We start from the raw sequence: 15999 nt of genomic DNA, 5'->3' as shown, positions 1-15999 counted from the left end.
TGGTGCCGCCCGGAACGGGAACACGGGGCCGAGGCCCCGGAGGTGAAGGAAATTGCTCTTTTATTGAAGTTGTGGGTACCGCCGACCCGTGGGCCGGCGGCAGCGTTAAAGTGCACAACAACCCCCGGCCCTCCAGCGGGAGCGGGGACGTAGATGTTCTCGTCCCCTGAAGAACAAACTTCTCCACCTCCGGGTTGCCCGCGTCAGGGACGTTTCGCGGCTCTTTTGCGGGTGTTCTTTGCAGGTCCCTGAGAGGCGGGCGGCGCCGCGCCCCCGCGGCCGGCTCGACGTCGGGCCGTCTCCTTCTTGGGTTCAGCAGGCGACGGAGCAGGTTTGGTGGGGGCCGCGGGGGGGCGCCCTCGGCGACGAGCGGGGGGAGGCTGAGCCACCGGCGGCGGGATGGGTTTAGACTCGCGGCGGGGCAAGATGTGTTGAATGGCCTCCCTCTGCTTCTGGACTGCCGAGAACTGCTGGGCAAAGTCCTCGACAGTGTCGCCGAATAGGCCACTCTGGGAGATAGGAGCGTCAAGAAAGCGAGCCTTGTCGACGTCTGCCATCTGGGCCAGAGTGAGCCATAGGTGTCGCTCCTGGACCACGGCTGTGGACATCACCTGACCAAGGGAACGCGCCGTGACCTTCGTCGCCCGTAGGGCGAAGTCGGTGGCGGCGCGGAGTTCTTCCATAACCCCCTGGTCGGGACCACCCTCGTGCAGCTGTTTCAGGGCCTGGGCCTGATATACTTGGAGGATCGCCATAGCATGCAGGGCGGTGGCGGCCTGTCCAGCGGCGTGGTAAACGCGGCCCGCAAGGGCGGACGAGCGCTCGCACGCCCTGGACGGGAGATGCGGACGATCCCTCCAGGTGGCAGCGCCGCGTGGGCACAAGTGCACCGCCACAGCGCGCTCGACCCGGGGAATCGCCGCATACCCCCTGGCCGCCCCGCCATCGAGGGTGGTGAGGGGAGAGGAGCTGGGGCGGGGCCGTGATGAGAAGGGGGCCCGCCAGGATCTCGTCAGCTCCTCGTGCACCTCCGGGAAGAATGGGACCGAGGGGGGGCGAGGTGGAGCCGCGGAGGCCCTCCCCAGGAACCAATCATCCAGCCTAGAAGGATCGGCCGGGGGCGCCTGGGGCACCTCCAAACCGATCCCCCTGGCGGCCCGGAGGAGCATAGTCGATAGCTCGACGTCCACCTCAGACGGAGCGGCCACCTCTGGAGGGGGCCGCGCCGCCGAAGCGTCCGCCTCGCCGACCGACTCTCCCTCTGATGCTGCGGTCGACATCTCATCCTCCGCAGGAGCACCGAAGGAGACGCTCAGCCCGCTGGGCGGGGAAGCGTACTGCTCCGGGAACTCGACGGGACCACGCTGTGTGACAGAAGACCGCAGGGCTTTCTGGGCCGGCGGTGCGTTCTGCACGGTGACAGTTAAGTCCCCCCCGCGTCTCGCCGCGGTGGCCGAAAAGCATTGACGGCTTAACGACGGACCGCGAGAGGAAGACGGGGGGAGCCGCCTCGCGAACGAGCGGCGGGACTTCAGCGTGCTCATGGTCATGCATTCGCAATGAATGCATTCACCATCCATGAACGCTGCCTCAGCGTGCTCTTTCCCCAAACACGTGAGGCAGTGATCATGTCCGTCCGCAGGAGGGAGGAAACTACCGCATCCTGAAGCGCACGGCCGAAAAACCATTCTGAAAAGAACGTTTTAACAGCCGTGAGAAATTGCTCTTTTAGCTCCCGGTCTGCCCAGGGAAAAAGCCGCGGGGCGGCTGTGCACTCAACGGGACTTTCTCGCTGGAATGCAGTGCGGCTGTAATGGCCGTGAAAACGGCAGCCCGCGGGAGATCGCTGACGATTGCAACGGTAAGCTCTTTTAGATTGTTGCAGAACGCCAGAAGAGAGAGCAGGAACTCTGGAAGAACTCTTGAAGATGAGAAACTCTTTAGCAGAGAGAACAGCAGGCTCAATCATTCAGACGGATCTGAAGCGAAGAAGCTGTCTGACTGGCGCATGACGTCGCTATTTATACCCGTATGTACGGGGCGTGGCGCGTCATGCAAATGCCACTCGCCAATTTTTCATTGGCCTTTTGTATAAGGCTCAGAGATGATTGGATTCTAAGCGAATTCCCATGTAACGTCGAAGTGATTCGACTGAAGGGGAACTGAAGTCTTTGTGAACAGAATTCAACACTTGTAGAAAAAAATTAGAAAAAAAAATGTCCTTAACCAAAAATGACGTTACTACCCTTACGAAAAAATACGTTTAATAAATTGTGCTATTAGTATACACTGCAAAAAATGCTTTTCTAGCTTAGATTTTTTGTCTTGTTTCCAGGCAAAATATCAAAAAATTCTTAAATCAAGAAGGATATTCTAGACGAGTAAAAATCATTTTCTTGTTTTCAGAAAAAACAAGTGAAAATGAATTGCATTTTTGCTTAGAACAAGCAAAATAATCTGCCAATGGGGTAAGCAAAAAAAAAAAAAAAAACTTATTTCAAACAGAAAACAGGATTATTTTGCTTACCCCATTAGCAGATTATTTTGCTTGTTTTAAGCAAAAATGCACTTCATTTTGACTTTTTATTCTGTATACAAGCCAATGATTTTTACTCGCGTAGAAAATCCTTCTTGATTTAAGAATTTTTAGATATTTTGCCTGGAAAAAAGACAAAAAATCTAAGCTAGAAAAGCATTTTTTTTATTGCAATAAAATGTTCTTAAGTAAAATTGCAGATTTTTTCGTGGGAAGTTAGCCATTTAGATTAACCGATTAATCAATAAATTAGTCAATAGATCAATCGATATAAAAACATATAATATATATTGTGAGGAATCCTGGAGTCAAAAACATTGAGAAGCACTGTTTAATGTAAATGCGTCTGTAAATGAATAGGAGTGAATTTAATTGTACAATTCGGTTGTCATTTGCATGAATAACTGAAGTCTTTGTGAACAGAATTGTAGAAAAAAATTAGAAAAAAAATGTCAAACAATATGTCCTTAACCAAAAATGACGTTACTACCCTTACGAAAAAATACGTTTAATAAATTGTGCTATTAGTATACACTGCAAAAAATGCTTTTCTAGCTTAGATTTTTTTGTCTTGTTTCCAGGCAAAATATCTAAAAATTCTTAAATCAAGAAGGATATTCTAGACGAGTAAAAATCATTTTCTTGTTTTCAGAAAAAACAAGTGAAAATGAATTGCATTTTTGCTTAGAACAAGCAAAATAATCTGCCAATGGGGTAAGCCAAAAAAATCTTATTTCAAACAGAAAACAGGATTATTTTGCTTACCCCATTAGCAGATTATTTTGCTTGTTTTAAGCAAAAATGCACTTCATTTTGACTTTTTATTCTGAATACAAGTCAATAATTTTTACTCGCGTAGAAAATCCTTCTTGATTTAAGAATTTTTAGATATTTTGCCTGGAAAAAAGACGAAAAATCTGAGCTAGAAAAGCATTTTTTTATTGCAATAAAATGTTCTTAAGTAAAATTGCAGATTTTTTCGTGGGAAGTTAGCCATTTAGATTAACCGATTAATCAATAAATTAGTCAATCGATATAAAAACAGAATATATTGTGAGGAATCCTGGAGTCAAAAACATTGAGAAGCACTGTTTAATGTAAATGCGTCTGTAAATGAATAGGAGTGAATTTAATTGTACAATTCGGTTGTCATTTGCATAAATAACTGAAGTCTTTGTGAACAGAATTAAACACTTGTAAGTAGAGTGGAAGATCTTAACAATATAATGGAGTTGATCATTGTTTCCTCAAAGGACCAGGCCTGTTCATTGCTGCTTCACAAAAGAGTGCTGTGTGGAAAATGTCACTGAGTATATTACTCAGCAGAATCATATCCTCAGAGCTTCAGCCAGTAGCCTTAGTAACTCGCTGCAGTGAAGACTCGAGCAAGCACTCTTATGTAAACATTTACCATGCGGTGGAGCCTGTTACTCACTGCGTGCCGGTGGAAAACCTGATGGGACTCGTTCTAGACGGTTGTGAAGGAATACTGAGGGGAAAAGCAAGGGAGTAGCTGCTGCCTCGCGGGGAAGCCAGCAGAGTCCCACCCTCGGCGGCTGCTCGCACACTCGTGCGGGCCGTCAGACATGTACGACGCTCTGCTGAAGGTACCTGAGCTGGGATCGGTCAGCGTGATGAGGGGAGACGGCCAGCGCAGCGCTCTGCTGGTGGCGCTCATGTGCTGCATGGGTCAGTAGCTTTCCTCAGCTTCCTGCGATCGCTTCGTCTGCCAGATTGCCTGCTTTTGCTGCAGTGTGCCAAGCTTTTAGATTGATTTTCTTTTTCTTTCCGCTTCCCAGATCTTGTGTTGTAATGCTCTTAGGGGCAGAGTTTATCTCCGGCAGTGCTGGAGGGTTCAGAGTACAGTGAGATTTGCGATGTTTGGCTGTTCTTGTCAGGTTGAGGTGACTGCTGTCACACTGGCTCACATCAGCACATGCATGCTCTGCTGTATCTTTATTTGCGGTGTTGCTAGGGCAAGCTGTGGATCATACTTGGGATTGAAGATTAGAAAAAAATGTCAAACAATATGTCCTTAACCAAAAATGACATTACTACCCTTACGAAACAATAAGTTCAATTGTGCTATTAGTATACTTCTTTTAAACTATAAAATAGGAAAGTATACTTTCAGTATACTTTTTATGTACTTCTCAGAAATGTGCTTTATATACTTAAAATGGCATTAGTATACTTATACAACTTTTGTTTAAGTATTAGTATACTTATACAAGTATACCTAACTTATGCTTCTAAGTCTAAGTATGTTTGAGCTATACTTGTGCTCTGAGAATCTGTGTTTTTATAGTTACACGCTGGGGCTCGACTGCACTGTATCTTCTGTACAGAATTTGTGAAACACAAGTAAAGAAGAAACCGAAACAACAGATGCTTCCACATGTAATCTAACACAATCGTCAGATAAAAACAGCATCAAAACCATAGCTATGTAAAACTGTGTAACGTTATGGAATAAAATATTGACCCATAAAGAGGTAATAATGACTGTCAAGCTTTGGGCTCAATCTATGTTTTGATTATCATGAGTAGTCTTTTATTTGAGTTTTTTGTTTAAAATGTTAATTAATTATTTATTTTTTTATTTATGAAACTTGCCCGCATTCAAGTGTTTATAAAAAGGAATGCGTGAAGCTAGAATAAAATGTTTTTGTTTACAAGCAGATAGCGTTCTGTCTTTTGATGTTTTGTATGTTCAGATATTCATATAACAAAATATATACAAATTAATACCTAAATAGAGACATAGTAGTATACTTAAAGTATAATGTGACTTATGAGTATACTTGCAGTATAAAACTACTACATTAGTAGTTTACTGAGACTATACTTCAAAGTGTACAAAAAATGCATAAAAATATTTAATTAGTAAACTATCAGTATACCTATAAGTTCACTTTTAATATTCTTGCAGTACAAACTGAAAACATAGATGTAAACTAGTTGTGTATTCAAAGTTTACTGCTGTTCTACTATATTAAAAGTAAACTTTTATATACTAGAAATTGTCCCAGTTTAGTCCCAAGGAGTATTGAAATAGTACACTTAATAGTATACTACTGGTACACTGATATTTGTATGCTTAAAGTATACTTTACTTAAGTAAACTTAATAAAATTAATTTGAAGTATACTTCTTTTTGGTAAGTGTATCAGGCAGTGTCTTTCATGTGTATCATGGTTTAATAGGAATATATGATATTAGCTTATTGGCTGATATTTGAGATTTTTTCATTTATCGGTATCAATATTTGATATACAGTCAAACCAAAACTTATTCAGACACCTTTCTTGCATTATCACAGTTTATTTGCTATAGTTTTGAAAATGGTAATAAAATGTGACAAGAACTCAGAGTTAAACAAATTCATCTTGATAATGTCAGATATCTTTGATTGAAAGGTAGTCTATGTGTAAGTGTTAAATCAAATTTTTGGTCCCAAATTGTCATTAGCTTTACTGGTTGTCAACTGTATGAATAATTTTGAATAAATATGTCACAGATTACTTTATTTTGCTATCCTCTTAAAAATAAGGGTGCTTCATGATGCCATAGAAGAACCTTTTTTTGTCTAAATGGTTCCATAAAGAAAAGGTTCTTCAGATTATAAAAAGGCAAGAAAAAGATGGTTCTTTGACCGAATGGTTCTTCTATGGCATTGCTTGAAGAACCTTTTCAAGCACCTTTATTTTTAAGAGTGTATAGTATCCTGCACCCACTAGCAAAAAAAAAAAAAAAAAAAAAAAATTATATCTAGGCCCGGTTTCACAGACAGGGTTTAGACTAAACCAAGATTAGGCCAAAGTTCAATTAGGACATTTAAGCAATTTTCATAAATGTGATTAGAATAAAAACATTACTGGTGTGCATCTTGAGACAAAACAAAGGCACTAATATATTTTAGGATCAATCAGTGCAATTTTATTTTAGTTGAAACAACTCAGATTTACATTTTAGTCTAGGACTAGGCTTAAGCCTTGTCTGTGAAACCGGGGGCTAGTGTCTGAATCATTTTTGGTTTAATTGTATGTTGGCTGATATTGTAAGCTAAATTGTGCTTTCTTATTTTCTTAGATTTTGATTATGTATCTTAAAAAACAGTAATTGTAACAGTAACAGTAGTGTCATTTAATCACACTATAAAATATAGTCTTCAGCAAAACAGAAATTAATATAAATTTTTCATACTGTACAGATAGTGTTTTTAAGTAACATTTTTTTGTTACTTAAAATAAAGCTGAAATAAAATACATTTAAATATATGTAGTAGCTAAATAAACTTAAATGGAAATGATAAATGATCCCTTGGATTTATTAATTAAAAAAATAAATCAGTTTAGACAATTCTTATTTTTATGAAGCAGTGCATTGTTGTTTATACATTATTTAGCCGTACACATCATTACTTTGTCTTAATTTACATGCCCATATGATCTTTAATCAACTTTAATCAACATAACCTCTCTGTCAGTGTTATGAATAATTGCTCACCTCCTGCAGTGTTGTTACTCACTCCAATGTTGTTACAATCAGCAAACAACAACCATTTATTTAATTCCTAATGAATGAATAAATGAAAGAGGCATTTATACTGTGCAGCATTGTGCAGTAGAGCAGTTTAATTGCTGTTATTGTGTTGCATCATTAAAATACCTCAAATCGTGTGGTTTGTTAGGCATGCTGAAGTGGATTAAGAATGGGATTTTCACCTTAGGGTGAATAAAATATTTGGCATTGAGCACCAAATCTCAATTTACATTAATGTTAATTAAACATGGCGTGTCATCATGCAATTTTTTTCAAATGTTTTTTGCTCTGTATTTATGCTAAACCTTGTGATATCTTAAAAAAATAATGCTTCTTGCTTGAGACGAGGTATGCTGTCGCTTTACTAAGTGATCAAACTTTTCACTTGATGGATGATAAAATAAAGCAAAAAGATCCGTGCAACCACATTTGAAGGAAAGAAACATATAGAGACTAAAATATAATAGAGACTTTTGACTCTAGGACACCCTAGCAGATGCATAGCAACACAAGTTTGCACAGACAAACAGCACACACATTTCATCAGAGAGTGTAAACATGCAGTTTTCAGATTTATTTTGAGGTCATGTCTCTGTTTTAATTGACAGATGGTGATTCAGTTCTCAGTCAGTTTTCTGCAATGCAGAGTCTCTACAGGGGCTTTTCAAATATTCACGTGCAACACTAAACAAATGGTCAAATGATGACGGCTGTGTCTGATTTGAAACATTTGCACGATGTTAAGCACAAGTTACTTTCCTTTTTAAATGCGAATGACAGTATTGATTAGGTTTGAAATACTACGTATATTTCCATTATGCTGCTGTTTATTAAAAGTCTGAAGGATCTGGCGACTGAGCTGTGTGTGACGCAGGCACGTCTGTTGTCATGGACACAGGAAACAAAATAATGTGGTTGGAAGCGTTGTGTAATGGAACCAAGACTTGACTGGGATTCAGTCTTATTCTGTAATTAGCTTTCATATCCTGTCCAGATTTAGAAACATGGCATTAGAGAATGACAGAAACCCGCCAGGCCAGAAAACATTAGTATTTTTGTATCAGCTAACAACATTGTAGCCCTTCTAAAACTAAAGGCAGGATGGGTACAGATATCATGCTTATATCTAAAGCTGTTTACATGGGGGACATTACATACTGTATCTCACAAAAGTAAGAACACCCCTCACATTTCAGCAAACCATTTTAGTATATCTTCTCAAGGGACAATACTATAGAAATGAAACTTGGATATATTTTAGAGTAGTCAATGTGCAGCTTGTATAGCAGGATAGATTTACTGTCCTCTGAAAATAACTCAACATACAGCCATTATTGTCAAAATAGCTGACAACAAAAGTGAGCACACCTTAAGTGATAACAGCAGTATGTTGTTTAACCATGCAAAGCCTCATGTCCTATTCATCATGTTTATGTGTTTGTCTGCTTAACAGGACCATACAAAGTTGTGCATCTTGTATTAGAGCAGTTCAGATTTGGTGCTTTGAGTACAATTCTCTCATACTGACCACTGGATGTTCAACATGGCAAAGAAGTCTCTGAGGATTTGAGAATTACAATTGTTGCTCTCCACAAAGATGGTCAAGGCTATTAGAGGTTCAGTAACACCCTGAAACCCAGTTACACTACAGTGGTCAGGGTCATACAAGATGGGCTCCATTCGGAACAGGCCTCGCAAGGGTCGATCAATGAAGTTGAGCATTCGTTCTGTGCGTCAGGTGCAGAACCTGGCTTCAAAAAACAGATGCATGAGTGCTGCCAGCATTGCTTTAATGGTTGCAGAAGTATAAGGTCTCGTATGTAAGCATAGGCGTCGTATGTATCTAACCTCCAGCAGCACCGTGAGGAGTGGAAGAGGATCTCAGCACTGAGCTTTGTTTACAAGCAGAAGACGCATGCTGTACCTAAAACTTTGTAAACATGTCTGAAGATGTTTTTGTCTAGCCTTACTTATTTTAACCAGAATATACAGAAAACGAACTAAGAGAAATTGATGTTCTGTTAGAATGCATGTGTTGTGACACTCTCATAAATGCACAAGAAGTGAAGATTGACACAAGTAGAAAAGAAATTGTTAAATAAAGTCTTTATTTTGCTTCTCACAGCTTCATAAAATTAAGGCTGAACCACTGATGTCACATCAACTGTTTTAACTAGGAATCGAACACGATTTTTCGTGTTTTTCCCCATGTATTTTGCCAGGTTTTTTTCACCATTGCATAAATTAAATAGCCGAAATATGCTTTTTACAGTTTTGTCTTGCTTTTCAAAAAAAAAGTACAAAACAATTTAAAATATTTGCTTAACACTGAACATTTTTAACATTCTAGTAGAACAAACCACAATTTAACTTAAAATTAATAAGTTATTAAAATAATATTCTTTGGCTATTTTTAAGACCCCCATCTTGAATCAGGCATGTGTTTTTAATAGGGCGGTCAAAATTAACGCGTTAATCGCGCGTTAACGTAAATTCATTTTAACGGCACTAATTTTATTAACGCGCGATTAATGCAGCGCGCATTTCTGTTTGACCCACTACGTAGCCCATAGTTAAAGAAATGGATGCAGTGCTGCCAACCTAGCGAAAAGTGTCTAGCAACAATACATAAACACATAATTGGACAAACCTAATATAGTTTCTGAGGCTCTTCGGTTTTGCTGAACGTGCGTGAGGTCTCCCAACGTGCTTTCGGTTAAAACTGATGTTATGTTCATTCCAGTGCTTGAAGTGGGCCGGTACGCACTTCTGCCATATTTAATGAATGCAAGCGGAGTCGGGCTACGTTAGGATTGTTGCTGTGGGGTTGATGCGTAAAGCCACATACGAGTATGCACGCGAAAACTGCGTATTAAATGCACGTCAAACACATGCATAATTGCATATCATATGTACGCCAAAGTTAATTTCAGCTTGTTAATAGCACGCCAAATAGAAACAGAAAGTCGTGCTAGTGCGCATTTGCATGAGACCAGGCTCTCCAATCAGTACATTATAACCAAAACAATACATTAAAACATAAAAGAAGCAGGTTTTTGGGATCACATAACTTTAAATGGCTAAACTCCTAAAAAGTCAAAGGATCCTGAAGGCATTCAAACAGGAAGTTAAAAACAACGATAATAATGCAGGGAATAGTGACTTATGTCCAGATGCAGGTAAATGATTCTTTTCAGTGATTGAATCAAGATCATAATTCAGGATTTTTTTTTCAGTTATTATTTCATATTACTTTGGTTGTCTGATAACAGAAATATTACATCAAAACAATGGAAACAGTTTTGTTGAGAACTTGGCTGCATCAAATGACAGTATGTGGGCACCGAGAGGCAAACAAATGTAATAATAAATGTAGATTTTGCATGTTCAGAAGAAGTGAGCTGCCCTGTCCTGCAAATAATGTAAACAGGCTTGTGTAAGTAAATTGCTCAGTGCAAAGAAAGAGAAGTAATGGGAACCTGGTGTTTCTATGTTCTTTTTTTCATGTGTCTAATAGACATGAACAAGTTATTTGAAAAACATCTATGACATTTGAAACAAGTTAGTCTAGTCAAGTATGGTTTCACTGATAATAAACACATATTTGCTTAAAGCATCCATGCCAATGTTGATTAGAGTATTAAAAACTTTAAAAAGTGTTAATTTAAGGTACATTTAGAACAGATAAAAATGTGCGATTAATCGCGAGTTAACTCAAGACAACCATGCGATTAATCGCGATTAAAAAATTTAATCGATTGACAGCCCTAGTTTTTAATGTACAAATAAATGCAGCCTTACTGAGCAAAGGAGAATGTTATAATAAATGTATTAATAGAGCTGTTGTGTTATTTTTTTTACAGCACAACAGTAAAATTACAATGCTTACATTTATGAATGTTGACTTTTATTTTGGCGGAAACCCACAAGAAGACCTCAGTACTACTTTTTCCGGACAGCAGCAGATTTATGAATGATTCTCATCACGCAGATTTTTTTTCGCACTTTGGACTTTGAACCCTGGCTAAGGAGCTTGTGCAGCGCTGTCAGAATAAATACAGTTGGTATGTGATGTATTAGACAACATAACGTTCTGTGGTTTATTTACTAATGGTTTAAGGCCATTTGGTGAATATGGAAGACATGCGATGTGATAATAAACAGTCTCTCGCTGTCGGTGCTTGTAATGATTGTTGCGTCTTTCTAGGACAGTTTAAAATACTTTAACACCGCCGACTTGTTTGCTGCATTATCCTCTTTTTGATCACATCACGTCGTTTGGTATAATTTATTCAGCCTTTTTGCTTATTCGGCTTATTGTTTTTTCTACTTTCAGTCGAATAATTTCGGTTGCCGAACATCCTTACTACCTTTCTGGGCTATGAACGTGGTAGTTGCATTGGTTAGAAAGCTTTTGGATTTCATTAAAAAAAAATAATCTTGATGACTAACAAACTATGGACATTAAATGGTTTTGGTAGAATAATTTTTTAGGAAAAAAAAAATGGCAATGCTATAAATTGATAAATTGTTTTGCAACAGTCTGAAAGCAGTTCTAACATCAATCCCTTTTGTTTTTCAGATGAAAGAGACCGAGTCCAGAAAAAGACTTTTACAAAATGGATCAATCAGCACCTCTTAAAGGTAGGTCTGTTGTGATTTTCAGTCTGTTGTGATTTTCAGTGCACATTAGAAAGAGAACTTTCCCAATATGCTGTGATCTAAATATACAAACTCAGAAATGGAAGGTGTTGACATGCTGTGGTTCTGTTTGGGAGGGATCTGCAGCTCCACATATGCTTTATTAATTCTTCAGTTGTGCCAGTGTCTTCAGGGCATCATTGGTTTAAAAATATACTAAACGATAGAACACATGATCGGTTTATTAACCGTGAAGGACATGCTGACGTTCTTAAACATTCCATGATACGCAGAATATATTGTTTCCTGGATAAAAGAGATCTTTTAAAAATCTCAGTCTCACAACTCATTTTGTTGTGAATAACAGGTTTTATTTTCAGCGTTTTCAAAATAACTACCTCTTCAAATGTGTCCAAATGTTGTTTACATGTACACTTCAGCGTTAGGTTTTCCTTAGCAGCACCATTCATCCAGGATGGCAAGTAACAGCGTGTCTGCTAGAATAACTTCAGCTTGATTTTCTGTTTAAGACACATTTCCAATCAGATAAGTGACTTCATAAATTGTTTTTGAAGATTGCTGTGAATAAGGTAGCGACATATTTCACCATAAAGAAAAAAAGGTGAGTAACAGCATGTTGGATAATCTGATATAGATGATTATTATAGTTAACTTTGTGGAATGTTTTATATGACTTGAATAAAGTGTTAAGAGAGGATTATATATATATATATATATATATATATATATATATATATATATATATATATATATATATATCACGTATTCTGCATTTATTGTTTAATAGAATTCTGCTCTGGATTGTACAGTAGTAGTTTGATTGAAACCTCTAATAGGCATTGCACTGTTCAGTGTTTAGTGAACTTAATGACTCTTAGTAGCATTAAATAGTAAAATGTGACCAGAAACAAATAATTTCTCAGCATACAAATTAGTATAATGTATTTATGTTCAACACATCCTTGCTGAATAAAACTATTAATTTATATAAAAAAATAAAGAATATAAATATAAAGTATAAATAAAAACATACTGACCCCAGAATTTTGAACAGTTTTAAATAAATGCTGTTCTTTTGACCTTTTATTTATTAGAAATTCAGAATTCTGAAAAAAGTATCACAGGTTCCAAAAAAATATTAAGCAGCACAACCGTTTCCAGCACTGATAATAAATCAGTATATAAGAATAATTTCTGAAGGATCATGTGACACTGAAGACTGGAGTAATGAGGCTAAAAAAATTCTACTTCAGTCACAGAAATAAATTAGATTTTTTTTTATGTATATTTAAATAGAAGAGCGTTGTTTTACATCGTAATACTATTTCACAATCTACATTTTTTTTCTGTATTTTTGATCTAATAAACGCAGCCTTGATGAGCATACTTATTTAAAATAAATTAAAAATCTTACTGATCCCAAACTTTTGACCGGTAGTGTACAGTGCTGCTTGAAAGTTTGTGAACCCTTTAGAATTTTCTATATTTCTGCATGAATGTGACCAAAAACATCTTCGCATTTCATACTTTTCAAGTCCTGAAAGTACAAAGAGAGCCCCTTATCAAACAAGTGAGATAATTTTTTTTTTTTTTGTCATTTATTTATTGAGAAAAATGATCCAGGGTTACATTTCTGTGCATTGCAAAAGCATGTGAATCTTTGCATTCATTATGTGGTGTGACCCCCTTTTGCTGCAGTATCTGAAGGTAAAGTTTCTTGTAAATGCTGATCAGTCCTGCACAATAACATGTAGGAGTTTTAGCCCATTCCTTAGAGCAGAACTTCAACTCTGTGATGTCGGTGGGTTTCCTCCTATGAACTGCTTGCTTAGATTCTTCCACAACTTTTTAATTGGATTAAGGTCTGGACTTTGACTCAGCCATTCCAAAACATTAACTTTGTTCTTCTTTAAACATTCTTTGATAGAATGACTTGTGTTCTTTGAATAAAACAGGTCATGTACTGACATTTGATAGTCATTGCACTGACTGAAAACACATCTACACAGACTCTAATTTCACCTTTAAATTGAATGCTAATCCAAAAGATTCACATACTTTTGCAACGCACAGATAAGGAAAATGGATCATTTTCCTCAATAAATAAATGACAAAGAAAATAGTTTTCTCTCACTTGTTTGATTGGGCTCTCTTTGTCTACTTTCAAGACTTGTGTGAAAATCTGATGATGTTTTGGGTCATATTTATGCAGAAATACAAAAAATTCTAAAGGGTTCACAAACCTTTAAGCAGTGATGTATATGGCATTAGCAATTTACTCAAAAACGATTATACACGGGAATGTTTACATATTCGTATTTGTGACCCTGGACCACGAAACCAGTCAGAAGTAGCATGGGTATATTTGTAGCAATATCCAAAAATACATTGTATGGGTCAAAATGATCAATTTTTCTTTTAAAAAATTCCATTAATTTCCATGAATTTTCAAGAAGATATTTTGTACATTTCCAACCATAAATATATCCAAACTTAATTTTTGATTAGTAATATGCATTGCTAAGAACTTCATTTGGACAAGTTTATAAGTTTATAGATTTTTTGCACCCTCAAGTTCCAGATTTTCAAGTAGTTGTATCTCAGCCAATTATTGTCCTAACTAGCCATGCATCAAAGGAAAACTTTTAGAAGATGTGTAAATCTCAATTTAAAAAAAAATGACCCTTATGACTGGTTTTGTGGTCCAGGGTCACATTTTTGACAAAAAAAAAGGAAACATATAGCATTAAGTGTACATTTTAAAAGCATTTAGAAGATACATTTTACAGTGTGGGAATCACCTCTACTATCCCTGCTGAAAAAACCAGCATATGCTGGTTAGGTATGTTTTGGTGCTGGGATGCTGGTTTTAGCTGGTATATGCTGGTCCTTTGCTGGTTTATGCTGGTCCCTTGCTGGTTTTTGCTGGTTTATGCTGGTCATGTTGCTGGTTAATGCTGGTCCTTTGCTGGTTTATGCTGGTCCTTGACCAGCAACATGACCAGCATAAACCAGCAAAGGACCAGCATTAACCAGCTAAGGACCAGCATAAACCAGCAAGGGACCAGCATAAACCAGCAAAGGACCAGCATATACCAGCTAAAACCAGCATCCCAGCACCAAAACATACCTAACCAGCATATGCTGTTTTTTTCAGCAGGGATTTCTTATGCAAGGTGCTGACTAGCGGCGCATAGTAAAGTGTAACAGACTGGACTGACCCAGAAGCCGAGTTAAACATCTATTTTAGTTGTGCAGCTGTGCTTGCTGGGGATTATGAGCAAGAGGACCTGGGTGAAAGCAGGTCAGTAAGGCAGAGAGGTGACTTCAGCGGTGCGGTATTCAGGACGAACCGGGGGATAAAGCGTCGTTCACTCTGCTGGAGCTGCAGAGGTGAAAGGCCTTCAGATTAGATGTCTGCCATTGGCCAGCGTCTCATGGGAGTGCTAATGTTTACAACGCTGCATGTGTGAGAGGGATAAAAAGGCTCTCCGCTAACATGAGGGATAATTCATTCCTCAAAAACATCCTCTCACAATGTCAGACATCAATCCTGAGTGCTTGTCTGCAAATGCAGTGACTGATGGTTTCCTGAGCACTATAGTGTCATTGCTGAGACAGGAATTGTGATGCTGAAATTGGACAACTTATTAATCAAAGCTTATGTGCTTTTGGAGTGCAGGTGAACTGGTTTGGCGAAGGTCAAAATTGTGGATGTGTTGAAACAGGCCTTTTGCAAGGTGTGCTGGTGTCTCACAGTCACAGTCATACAATGGGTGGATCTGGTCCTTTGAGATGGGAGTGTCATATCTAAACTGTTTCAGATCTAGTTTATTGCTGGAGACAATTCCCCATGTAAACATCTCCTTCAAGTCACCAAATGAAAAAAAAAAACAAAAAAAAAAACACAGAATTGTCATTAATTCTCCTGTGTTGTAATGTGAAGCTGATAAGATGCTGGTCCAGTAAGAAGGTCTGTAGACCTGAGTCAGGGTAGCAGCACATTGGGTCATTCCGTGTCAACTCAACCAGAGGTCCCCGGCTCAAATTTTAGATTTTGCTAATAATCTCAAACCCTCATTGAGATTCCCATATCTCTGGGACTGAACGATGTAGGGTCTTGAAAATTAAGATTCTAAAAGGAAAGTTAATGAAGAACTAGAATCTAAAGTAATATTGCAATATCTTTAACACTTCTTGAGTTATAGGCACTCAAACTTTGGAAAAAGAATATTTATGGCACTCAGACTGGTATG

The 15999-nt window shown here is 38.5% G+C and overlaps 1 protein-coding gene across 1 annotated transcript in view; it reads left to right on the top strand.

The window, feature by feature from the left end:
* dst (dystonin) overlaps positions 1-15999 on the top strand; it is a 229974-nt gene that overhangs the window by 45974 nt on the left and 168001 nt on the right. Inside the window, exon 5 of the mRNA XM_073834681.1 lies at positions 11664-11725. Coding sequence (XP_073690782.1) covers positions 11664-11725 — 62 coding nt within the window. The remainder of the gene's footprint in view (positions 1-11663; positions 11726-15999) is intronic.

This window comes from Garra rufa, chromosome 2, assembly GCF_049309525.1.
Source record: "Garra rufa chromosome 2, GarRuf1.0, whole genome shotgun sequence".
Lineage (NCBI taxonomy): Eukaryota > Metazoa > Chordata > Actinopteri > Cypriniformes > Cyprinidae > Garra > Garra rufa.
This window is presented reverse-complemented; position numbering and strand designations above follow the sequence as displayed.